This window comes from Rhincodon typus, chromosome 9, assembly GCF_021869965.1.
Source record: "Rhincodon typus isolate 14 chromosome 9, sRhiTyp1.1, whole genome shotgun sequence".
In the NCBI taxonomy this organism is placed as follows: domain Eukaryota; kingdom Metazoa; phylum Chordata; class Chondrichthyes; order Orectolobiformes; family Rhincodontidae; genus Rhincodon; species Rhincodon typus.
This window is the reverse complement of record NC_063340.1, coordinates 15,280,425-15,293,085: the sequence shown is the minus strand read 5'-3', so window position 1 is coordinate 15,293,085 and position 12,661 is coordinate 15,280,425. Positions and strand designations below refer to the sequence as shown.

The 12,661-nt window shown below is 44.0% G+C and overlaps 1 protein-coding gene across 6 annotated transcripts in view; it reads right to left on the bottom strand.

Annotated features, from left to right (window-relative positions):
* Positions 1-12,661, bottom strand: part of LOC109912528 (nesprin-1-like) — a 194,567-nt gene that overhangs the window by 113,530 nt on the left and 68,376 nt on the right. For all 6 annotated transcript variants that reach the window (XM_048600820.1, XM_048600819.1, XM_048600821.1 and 3 more), the window contains 6 exons: positions 10,565-10,697; positions 8,170-8,352; positions 6,794-6,943; positions 3,621-3,797; positions 1,927-2,082; positions 963-1,118 (listed from right to left, as the gene is read on the bottom strand). In XM_048600820.1, coding sequence (XP_048456777.1) covers positions 963-1,118; positions 1,927-2,082; positions 3,621-3,797; positions 6,794-6,943; positions 8,170-8,352; positions 10,565-10,697 — 955 coding nt within the window. The remainder of the gene's footprint in view (positions 1-962; positions 1,119-1,926; positions 2,083-3,620; positions 3,798-6,793; positions 6,944-8,169; positions 8,353-10,564; positions 10,698-12,661) is intronic.

Genomic DNA, 12,661 nt, shown 5'->3' with positions numbered 1-12,661 from the left:
AAATGGTTGTTGAAAGTTCATTCATTTCCTCATTTTTCCTTAGTTTCTTTATGGGTGTTGATGTTGCTAGCAAGGCGAAAATGTGCTGCCCTCCCCTAAATGCCCTTGAAATGCTATTGCAAAGGGAGAGTCAATCATATTACTGTAGGTTTGGAGTAACAGACTGGAGGCAAGGCCAGGTAACACCATCTTTCCTTGAAGAACATTAGTGAACTAGATAGGATTTTTACAACAATTGGCGCTAGGCACCATGGTCACCACATATTCCAGAGTTTTGTTCATTAAATTTAAGTTCTCCCAACTGCCATGGTGGGTTTGAACCCACATCCTGAGATCTTTGCCCTGGGCCTCAGGATTAGCAGTCCAGTGAGATTACCATCATCTTGCTGTCTCTCCATTTCTGTGCAGGATCAAGGTAAGAATGAGATTTTGAATGGGATGAAAGTTTAAGAATGGAAGGTTTGAGTTATAAGGTGAGGCTGCATAGGCTGGGACTATTTTCCACTGGAGCATAGGAGGTTGAGGGGTGCCTTATAGAGGTTCATAAAATCACGAGAGGCAGAGATAAGTTGAATGGCAGGTGTCTTTCCCCGAGAGTGGGGGATTTCAAGCTTAGGGGGCATATTTTTAAGGGGAGAGGAGAAAGAAAGATTTAAAAAAGACGTGAGGGGCAAATTTGTTTTTTTATACAGAGAGTGGTTCGTGTGTGGAATGAACTTCCGGAGGAAGTGGTGAAGGTGTGTACAGTTACAATATTTAAAAGATATTTGAATAAGTACATGAATAAGAAATGTTTGGAGGGATATGGGCCAAGCACAGGCAGGTGGGACTAGTTTAGTTTGGGATTATGGTCGGCATGGACTGGTTGGGCTGAAGGGTCTGTTTCCCTGCTGTATGACTCTGGCTTTATAACCATTCCCCATCATTCAAAGAGCCAGCCCCGGTCATTGACATATTATTACCAAGTGGTCTAGATGAGCCCAGGAATGATTAAGTTCTCGGACTGTTTCCATAACACTGTTGGAAGCCTCTTCTTTCTTGTTCTGTATCAGCAGCAGGCCACTTTTTTCGACTTTCTCCACTTCCTTCTCTTTCACTCGGATAACATCTTCTAGCTCCTAAGAAATAAAATTATGGAACTTGACCTCAAAGAAATAATCCGATGGTTATCAGCTGCACAAGCCCCATCCCACATTATTTACTTCACCCTGCCCTGCCCCATCAATACGTCCTCTATACCCACCTCCCAACCTAGATATTTTCTCATTAGCCAGAGGTGTTATCATACACCAACGGAACAGACGAGACTTGAACCCAGGTCTCCCTGTGTCATAGGTAGGGACACTACCACTGCATCACAAGAGCGTCCACAGCCTGTTCTATGTTACATGCCTGAACCACTCCACGTGGTTGCAAGTTTAACATTCTCATTAATCTTTGGGTAAAACACTTTCACCTCATCGCATCGCTGGATTTATCATTGACTGTCTTCATTTCCCTGTTTCAGACTCTCCTTGTCTCTCGGTCTCTGGTATTGATGCCCCTCTTAATCCTAAACCACTCCCCCCGAACCCTTAGTCTTCCATTTTCTAGAGACAGCAGCCTCTCAGAGTTCCTGGACAGCTGACTAGAGGAGATCGCAGATCCCACTATACAGGAAGCGTCAGGACAATTCCCATCAGGTTGAAGGTAAGAATGGTCTTCAGTTCAAATGGGCTGACAAAGTGCTGACTAGAGGTCTGGTATATCAGAAGAAATAGTGGACCCAGACCAGGCCAAAGCAGACCAGAAACTTTTACTCGATTTACTGAAGTGTACGTGCATGCTCAAGAGAAGCTAGGCTGGTTGCCTCCTGGCTGAGAGAATGTGGGTTGATAGACAAAAACAGAAGGGAGGAAGTAATAAGGTTTACTTTAGATTCCGTACCTGGCAATCCTTCAATGCAGAATGGACAGAGGCTAGGTCACTGATCGAGTGCCACTTCTTCAGTTTGTCTTCCTGAGATTCAAACCAGTCTTTCAAGCACTGGACATTATTCTCATATTCCGTCCACGATTCTACTGAGCCTTCCAACGACCCAATCTGTCAACATTAATTCATTTTATTACTAGGCATTTATTAAAGTGCAGCTGCAAGTTTGGACCTAGTGAGAAATTAGTAAGCCTTCCAGAACACGGCAGAATTTGTTCAGCATTCCCACAGACAGACAATACAAATCAACTAAAATAAGACAAAGAATTGTGAAATCAGAAACTAAGACCGAAATTGCGGGAGAAACTCAGCAGGTCTGGTAGCAGCTGTGGAGAGAAAGCAGAGTCCACGTTTTGAGTCCAGTGACTCTTCTTCAGAACATATTCTGAACACTTCTGAGGACTTCACCGGACTCAAAGCGTTGACTCTAATTTCTTTCCATGGATGCTGCCAGACCTGCTGAGTTACTCCAGCAATTTCTGTTTCTGAACACAAATCACAACTTCCTGTTCGCAAGCAAGGGAGGATCATCCGGTTTCAGGACACACCAGGCCTGCACGATGTGTAAAACTCACTGAGAACCTCGGGGGAACAGTGGTAGCCCATTCCTTCTTTGTGAGCCATCTAGAGTGCTGAAGACTCGACTGGGTGTGAGTCAGCCTTGGAACAGGTCTGTGCCTTGGGATACAGAAACAGGCAGGCAATTGCGCACTGTTCAACAGATGGGGTCTTTTATTCGTTTATGGGATGAGGGTGTTGCTGGCTAGGCTGCATTTATTGCCCATCACCACATTGCTGTGGGTCTGGAGTCACATGTAGGCTAGGCCAGGTAAAGATGGCAGTTTCCTTCCCTAAAGGGCATTAGTGAACCAGATGGGTTTTTCCAACAATCAACAATGGATTGACAATCATCATTAGATTCTTAATTCCAGATATCTTATTGAATTCAAATCCACCATCTGCTGTGGTAGGATTCGAACCCGGGTCCCCAGAACACTAGGCCATCGCCTCACCCGCTATGGGGGAATATGGTCATTCACTTCTGACCTAAGAAAGTTTGATTAGATCAATTTCCAGATCATGAGCAGCTGGGAACTGTGAAGGAGCAGAGAGATTTAGGCGTCTGGTTATGGGAATCATGAAAGGCTGATGCGCAGGTACAAAAAAAAATTGAAAAGGCTAATGGAACATTGTCCATTATCTTAAGGAACGCAAAAGAGTGGAATTTAGTCCACATTTAGATTACTGCATTCAGTTCTGGGCATCTGTGGAAGGAGGGAATGGAACTCAACTTCACCAGAATGATACCAAGCTTAAAAATGTTAAATTAATTGGAACGAAAACAGAAGTTGCTGGAAAATCTCAGCAGGTCTGGCAGCATCTGCGGAGAGAAATCAGAAGTTGACGTTTCAGGACCTTCGGAACCTGAAACATGGGAACCGGAAAAGACCAACTGGTCAACAAAACAAGCCCCACACCGATGATCCCTGAAGAATCAGGAATGGTGTTTTGGACAGCCTTCTCTACAACAGCGTGATCACCCAAGACAAATACTAAACAGCAAAAACTAGGGGTTAAAGAGAGAAAAAAAGTGCTGTCCAGGGAGATCAAAATCAGTGAGGGGCACTGTGTAGAATGCTCTCCATTACCTGCTCAGTGATATGTCCTTGCAACAGTTGCCATCTCCTGTTCATTACTCCAAGGCGTTCAGCAAAATCAGTTTTGTCACTGCGCTTGCTCTCCACATCATGACTACTGATCTGTAACACTGACTGGTTCACAAAGTCCACCGTCAGCTGCTTACATGCCAAGTCAATCTTGAAAGCCTGCGAAAGACAAATACATTAGAATAACTCGGGTGACTGTGTGGAGTTTGCACATTCTCCCAGTGTCTTTGTGGGTTTCCTCCGGGTGCTCCGGTTTCCCCCTACAGTCCAAAGATCTGCAGGTTAGGGTGGATTGGCCATGCTAAATTGTCTGTAGTGTATAGGGATATGCAGGTTAGGTGGGTTAGCCATGGGAAATGCAGGTTTACAGGGAGAGGGTAGGGGGTTGGGTCTGGGTCTGGGTGGGATGCACTTCAGAGGGTCAGTGTAGACTCAATGGGCCGAATGGCCTGCTTTCACACTGCAGGAATTCTTAAAAAAAACAAGAACAAGCCCACAATCTAGTGTCAATAAAGCTAATACATCTAGGGGTCTTCAGGTACTGAATCAGACAAACACAAGGTTTAGGTGTGAAGTAATTGCAACTTCAAATTTTAATCAGATTGGCGATATATTAATGTCTATTCCATTCACCCAGTCTTCCCTATTCTCCTTAACCCTTGTGCCACCAGCAACCCACCAGCTCCCAATTCAACATTCCTCAAATGGCTGGTCATAAGGAAGTGCAGGCCCTGCCCAGAAGCAATCCTCCTCCCTCAGGCAGCCAATGTCTGCTCACCTCCTCTGCCTCACCATGCACCCGAGGTCACAAACTCAGAGTTAAACTGACCTCCCCTTGCTTTACTGTTTACCTAGTAAAGGACTGATGTTCTGACAGGACCCCAACAAGTGAGCAATGAAAAAAACGTTGATCACCCGCACCCCCACACACAATAACAACCACTACGTTTGCAATGTGCCTTCATCATAGTGAAACACCTCAATGTGCTTCACAGGAGCCTGGTCAAGCAAAATGACCAGAAGCTGAAGTAGCGGCTCAAATTTTCAAACTCTGCTTCAGAGACTGGAGGTCCCAGCCTAGGCCTGACTCTCTGGTGCAGTACTGAGGAGTGCCATCATGTCTGAGGAGCTGTCTTTCAAATCACACTTTACTGAGGCTCCCTCTGTCCCTCTGCAGGGGAATAAAGGATCCTACAGCACTTTTCAAAGAAAAGGAAGCCAGCTCTCCCTGGTACCCGAGCAGAAATGTTTCCTTCAGCTTGAACCAAACAGGATATTCAGCTCATTGTTACATTGCCAAAGGTGAAACCTTGCTGTGCAAAAATGGCTGCCCATTTCCCGACAAAACCACATTGGCAATAACTCAAAGCACTTGACTGGTTACTTGTGGAAATGTTTGAAGAAACTAATGGGCATTATATAAATGCAGACTCTTCTTCACCTTCTGCTTCTCAGAAACATATAAAATCTTTCAGCCTATTGATCTATTTAGTGAGATTACACTGACCTGTTTCTTATCACCAGCTCTTGACTATAATCATTAGTCTATCATCACACACCTGATCGAAGGCCTTTTGAAAATCCAGATAAATTACCTCTACTGCATTGTCATGGTCTACTCTCTGTTACCTTCAAGAAATTAACAAGGTTGGCTTGAAACCTACATTAACTGCTCACTATGATGCTTCTCATTTCTAGACATTCTTTTAACCTCTCCTTCAGCAGTGTTTCCAATATTTCGCCTCACTGATGTTAAGCTGTGGTAATATTCTATTCCACATCTTAAATATACAAATAACAACTATCCATCAGTTGTCTGACACATCACCATTTTTTTAAACAATGTTTTCGACATGAATAGTAATACACCTGCTATATCTTCCTTGAATCGTTTTAAACAAATGTGGTTGCTATCCATCTTGACCAGTCATTTTAACATGTTTAACACTTTGGTTTATTCATTAACCTTTTTTTGTACTTGTAATCATACCATTATTTAATAAATAGCAAAGCGATATAGTTATTTGATATTTTTGCCATTTCTTTATTGCCACCTGTGATATTATCCTGTTATCCTTAATGGTCCTGTTTCCATCACAGCCTTCCAGTTTTCATTGGTGCGTCAGTAACATTATTTTTATATCTTGTTTTATGTTGTTTGTTACCTTAAATTTAAATTGTTTCTTTTATGATTTCTCTAATCTTTTCACACTGTCTCTTTTCATGAGCTCTTCTGTTATTCATATACTTATTGAATGCCTCTTTCCTCATCCTCAATGGTTGCCTTATGTCTTTATTCACTGATGAAGTCTTGTGAATGGTAGGTTTGTTCTTTCCTTTCAGTGGAATATATTTTCCTGAACTCTGTTGAACATTGTATTACATGTTTCACACTGTGGTCCCATATTGCTGTTTGTCAATAATATTTCCTCGTTTATTTTCCCAGAGTTAGAATCACAGAATCCCCGTAGTGCAGAAAGAGGCCATTCAGCCTGCACTGATTTTCTGAAGAGCATCCTAAAGCCAGCCCCTACCCTACTGCTGTAAGCCCACACTGCCCATGGTTAAGCTGCCCAGACCACACAACCCTGGACATTACAGGACAACTTAGCATGGCCAGTCCACCTAACATGCAGCTCTTTGGACTGTAACCCAGTGAAAACCCAAGCAGACATGGGGAGAATGTGCAAACTCCGCACAGACAGTCGCCTGAGGCTGGAATCGAACCTGGGTCCCTGACACAACTAGGCAGCAGTGCTAACCACTGAACCACCGTGCTGCCCCAAAGTTCTATTCACAGCCTCTTAAAATCAACTATTCTACAATCAATTAAGTAAGTTTTAATATTACTCACGTCTTTCTCTATTACATTTTAACACATTATAACATTATGGTCACTATTCCCTTGATTCTCCCACCTTTACTTCTCCTACCTGTCCCGATTCATTCACAATTATTAAATCCGATATCGAATATTGCCTTCATATGCTTCTAACATATGGGGTAGAAAGGAATTATTGGCACTCCATCTCCTTGTTAACTATTATGTTCCTCTCCATCAGTTTTCAGTTATTCTTTAATAGTTTTAAATTCAATGAAATCAACCCTTAATCTACTTTATTCAAGAAAATATAAGCCTAGACATTCTTCCTTACCTTGTACTTCTTGAGGTATTGTTCTATCACCTGTGAACCCACAGCACTTTTGATTTTCTCATCATCCTCTTCAAGGATTTGATCGGTGAGTGAGATCCAGTTCATAAGCTCATTGATGGCTGTACGTGAAGGCAATTTCTCCATTTGAAGCTGAGAAGGGAAAGATTTTCAACTTCCTCCACAGACAACATCTGTCCTACACCTCGATACTCAGTAGCACTGAGCTCTTTATTGTAATTTAAGACAGGGACTGTAATCAACAGCATGGTAAAACCCACAGAGGATGCTATGGCTTTTTTCTCTGGAGTATCGAAGGCTGTGGGGTGACCTTATAGAGGTTTCTAAAATCATGAGGGGCATGGATAGGGTGAATAGTCAAGGCCTTTCCGCAGGGTAGGGGAGTCCAAATCTAGAGGGCACAGGTTTAAGGTGAGAGGGGAAAGATTTAAAAGGGACCCAGGGAGAACTTTTTCACTCAGAGGGTGGTACATGTATGGAACAAGCTGCCAGAGGAAGTGGTGGAGGCTGGTACAATTACAACATTTAAAAGGAATCTTGATAGGTATACGAATAGGAAAGGATAAGCGCCAAATGCTGGCAATTGGGACTAGATTAATTTAGGATATCTGGTCGACATGGATGAGTTGGAGTAAAGGGTCTGTTTCCGTGCTATATAACTCTATCTGTAACTGAGTAAACCATTTTAGCTATATCCATGCACTGAAACATAGACAGCAGATGAACATCTACCACCTCTCAACTTGGCATCCTCACAAATGCAGTTAGAGCCAGAGTGAACAGCTCAGCTCAGCTCTTCAGACATAGGCTAGGGAGTGAAGCACTCAGGCCCATAGCTCCTTGGCTCAATTCTGGTTCGAACCCAATATGCAGTCTCCAGCCATTTGGAGAGCAGTCTGCCACAGTGGCCCTGCCATGGGAGGGAGGAAGTGTGAGACAGGCTGAGAGCCCCATGATTTGAAGACCAGATTCAACTCGGATGAGGCGCCTTGCGTCAAACTTCACCCCTGAGGCCTGGTGGCTTCTGACTGGATAAGCACAGAAGGTGGCCACTCAGCCCATTCAATTGGTGTTAGGATCCTGCTGGAAAAGTAATTGCACACACTACCGTATCAATCCCAAAACTAATCACCAGGCGTCACTATCTCCTTACGCGCCCTCACATTTCTGAACATGGAGCTGGAGGGAGCGGGGGAAGGAGGAGGTTGAGTTTGCTTACACTCACACTCTCGCTATCTCCTCTTCTACCCACACCCCCCACCCCATGCCATGATGGCAAAAGGAAGCCCCCATTATCCAAATTCTTAGATTGCAAATGGATCCCCTTTACCGGGGTGACACATCGATCTCTCCAATACCTGGTGCAGCTTCTCTTGGACCAAGGGGATTTGAGTGAGGAGCTCTGTCCACTGGTTGTCCATCTGGGCCAGCCCAGATCGCAAGGCAGCTGTGTCTACCTTCTTGAGCCGCAGGAGCTGATTTCCCCGACTCAACACCGACGATTTGAGAGAGGACTTAGTGTCAACCTCCTTGGAAAATTCCTGGAAAAGGAACCGAGTCGGTAGAAGATTTGCAAAACTGCTCAAACACCGCTGCTAAACCAGTCCGCTATTCAAAGAACTGGCTCTGCGCAATAATTAAATGGGAAGATAAAGCCTGGTTAAAAACTGCTAGTTATTAGAATCATGCAGCTCAAAAGGATGTCATTTGGCACTTTTTGTTGTTAAATACTCGATCAACGTTTATTGCCCATCCCTAAGTGCTCAGGGGTAAGTTAAGAGTCAACCACATTGCTGTGGGTCTGGAGCCATAGCAAGGCCAGACCAGGTAAGGACGGCAGATTCAGCTCTGAAGGAGGGAAACTGGACTCAAAACACTAACTCCGTTTTTCTCTCTACAGATGCTGCCAGACCTGCTGAGTTTCTCCAGCACTTTCCTGTTTGTGCTTCGGATCTCCTGCATCTTTGTTTAAGAATTCGCGAACGAGATGGATTTTCATAACAATCGATAGTGGTTTTGATAAACCAGCTTTTAATTCGAGTTCAAAAACAGCAAACTGCTGGAGAAACTCAGCAGGTCTGGCAGCATCTGTGGGGAGAAAGCAGAGTGAATGTTTTGGGTGTCAGAACCCATCTGCAGACACCGCTAGTAGACCTGCTGAGTTTCTCCAGCAATGTCTGCTTTTGTTTCAAATTTCCAGCATTCGCAGTTCTTTGTTTTATTTTAATTCCAGTTTTTTTTCCCCTTTTAAATTGAATTCAAATTTCATCATGGTGGGATTCAAACCCACAATCCGCAGAACATTACCCCTGGTATGACTAGTCCAGTGACATAAACCACTATGCCACCACCTCCCCTGTGCTGTGTTACTCCTGCTCTAGCAGAGAGCTTTCTGCTATTTGACACTGTCCCTATAATGCTACAGGTTGTGCCTTGTGTAGCCGCTCAAAACGCTCAGTGCAACAATCCAGGCTGATGGCCCAGGGCTAATGGACTGCCACATTGGCAGAGACACAGGCGTTCAAGTAAGATATTATATTGAAGGCCCATCTGCTCTCAGGTGGACACTAAACATCTCACGATGCTACTGTGAAGAAGTGCAAGGTCACTACCTCTGCTGCCCTGACCAATATTTAGCTACCAATCCAATGTCTCAAAACAGGTTATCTGGTCATCGTCAGGTTGCAGAGTATAGGAGCTTTTGTTAGGTGCAAACCAGCTGCTGCATTCCCTACATTACAACAGTGACTGCATTTGAAAAGTACTTCGTTAAGTAAAACACTTTGGGATGTCCAGTACTTGTGAACGGCCCTATTCAAAGGCAACTTTTGCTTTTTATTATTAATGGAAGGAACCTGCACAGGAAGCATAGACAGTATAGCTCAGTCAAGGAGATCACTTCTGGGGGGGTGAAGAATTTGGACTGACAATCTCAGCTCTCTGTAGCAATCCGAATTGTCCTGCGTATTAATGGGTGAACTGCTGACAGTATTGAGAAGTAATTCAAACAGTTATTCCTTTCTGCAGGAGATTCATGGTCAACGCAAAGTTTAGCAACGTTTTGATGCATATTTTACACGTGATAATACAGCTTTTAAGGAAAATCAAACGCTGCTAACGTTTCACCCCAATGCGATAGGTCAGCATGAATAGAATATCACATCGTATTGGCCAATGTTTTTAATGACTGGGTCACAGACTCCTAAACTCCACATCCCACACCACGGAAAGGGACAGCTTCCCTCTTATTGCTGGGTGGGACATCCTGTTTTCAGTTTGAACAAGCTCAGTGAGCAAACAGCACCTGTGGAATGTTCCAGCTCTATCCATCAAGATTATTGAAGAGCTTTCCCATTTTCTTTTTCAAAGAAACTATCTAGTTTCCGATGTCCGAACTCTGGTTCAACACAACAGCTTATGGCAGAGACTCTTACAGGCCAACCACTCAAGGAAATTTTTTTTTTAAATCTCCTCCTCCCCTTTCAATCCTGCTAACCTTGTTTTGCCCCAAAATGTAAATCATTCAAGGGATGTGGGTATCAGTTATCGCTCATCCGTAATCACTCATCCGTAATCACTCTGGAGAGACAGGGTTTGAACCCTCTCACTGAACAGCAGAAACAATGGTTCTGCAGGCACCTCGTCGTAAACTGGAGATCTCAGTCAGATCACACGTTGTGTCTGAACTAGCAGTTATTAAGATATTGATTGCCAAGACAGCAAACACCAGGACGCGAAGCGGCAGAAACTCACCAGAAACGAGCTAAGGTGGTCCCTGACAGTGTCCAGCTCCTGTGGGAGAGTCACTGACTGTAGCTTCCAGAACTCCAGGTGCTCCACTGCAGACTGGAGCCATTGATTTAGCTCTGCATACTCAACCTGGTACCTTAGCAGGAAGCAAAGAAATGAACAAGAGTTAAGCGAAAAGAAACAAGGCTTCGGCAGCCCAGACAAGTCGAGAAAGCCACACAGGACCCTGAAAACAATGTGGAAATAAAACATACTGCCAAATCTAAGGGGGAGGAGAACTGGGTTTATTTGTGTTTGGATCCTGATGGAGCTCTGGGCTCTGATTGGAGTCACTGTTATCACTTCCTTGACAAACTATGTATCATCTCTGTAAACATGAGCAAAAGCTAAATCTGAGCTCCCAATCTGCTGACTGCCCAAGGTCTGCGCTCCCTCAGTGTCTCTAGTAAGGGCTACCGTTCTGTTGTAGCACGGCGACCAGTTACCAGGAAGACGCATGCCCATCAAAAGGTGAGCAGACGTCCTGTGCCAGTAATCTAACACCATCCTTAAGTGAGTCAGGCTGCTGACCCCTGACCTCTCAAGGCAACAAGTCTCTCAGGCCTAAACCTGGATTCCCACATCTCCACCAATTTCAGGATCGAGGATATCCTGTGAGGGTAGTCTGAGGAAAGTTCACACTCTGGAAATCTAGTTGGGTTTATGTCATACGAGCTGGGTCGGGTGGTGGGGGTTGCCAGAAACTAGATGCGGGCATAATATGAGGGTTCAAAAGCAAGGTCACTCTGGCCCCCAGATTTCTTGCGTTGGACACTGACTAGCTCCCATTCACCATCACCCTCACTCTGCTGCGCTAGCTCCTGATCCAGCCACATCTAGATTTCAGCACTCTCTGCTGTGTGTTCGAAACCCTCTGAGGCCTCTTTCTTCAAGATAACATGTTCAAGGCCTACATGGGTTAAGTGCTCACAAGATGTTTCTCAGACTGACAAATCTAAAGCTAGGGGTCAGAGTCCCAGAATAAGAGAGCGGCCACTTAGGACTGAGACGAGGATAAATATCTTCATAAAATAGATCTTTGGAATACCCTAACCCCAAAGTGCTGAGGGTGCTCAGTTGTTAAGCACGTTTAAGGTCTAGATCAGTAGTGTTTTAGTCACTGAGGTATCAAGGGATATTGGGTATGGACAGGGGAATAGTCTGGGGTAGATCAGCCAGAATTTTGCTGAACAGCAGCACAAGCCCGAAAGGTGTTTGGGATCCTATTTCTTGTGATTTTAGCCACCTCCTCCAGCTTTAGAACCCTTTAAGATCACTGCTCTCCTCCACCACAGATCTCATATATTTACAGTTTCCTTCATCTTGTCAAATTTCTTCACAGCTACATTTTTCTCACAGACTCTTATTGCTGATTCGCACTCAGGAAACGTAGGCCATGGTCTCTTCTTTGTGCTCTGGATGATGCCAGCAAGGTGGTTTTTGGCATTTACTCTAGTTGCCCTGACAACCAAGTGGCTTCAGTCCAACATTTAAAATGAATCTGGAGTTACTTGTAATCTGCAGTTGGTTTGAAAGGACTGGTGTTGGTGTGTGTGTGCACGTGTGTGTGCGCATGCACGTGTGTGTGTGTGCACATGTTAGTTCCCTTCTCTGGAGAAAATTCATGAACCCACTTGTGGATTTTTACAATTAGCAGCTTCATGGTCACTTTTCTGGTGCCAGTCGCAGATTATCAGATTCACTGATATTTAATCTTGTAACTGCCTCTGGTAAGATTTTAACTCTTGACTTCTCAGCTATTAATACTCTAAGTTAATGTGCCCCACATCCAGCATTCTACTTGATTCAAAGATAGAGGAAGCACTACCCTCTATTAATAGAGAACGTACAGTATAAATCTCGTATCACTCTCTTTAATATTTCTTATTGGAATGGAGTTAATACCCAAAAACAAAACTAACAAAAACATGGCATGTACAAAAAAACTACTTTCCAAACACTATGTAACAAACCAACAGGAAGTGATTGAATTGAGAACAATGTAAACTATTGCGGATAACACAGTGGTAAACAGTAAAACCAGGCTGAAAACTTGACCAA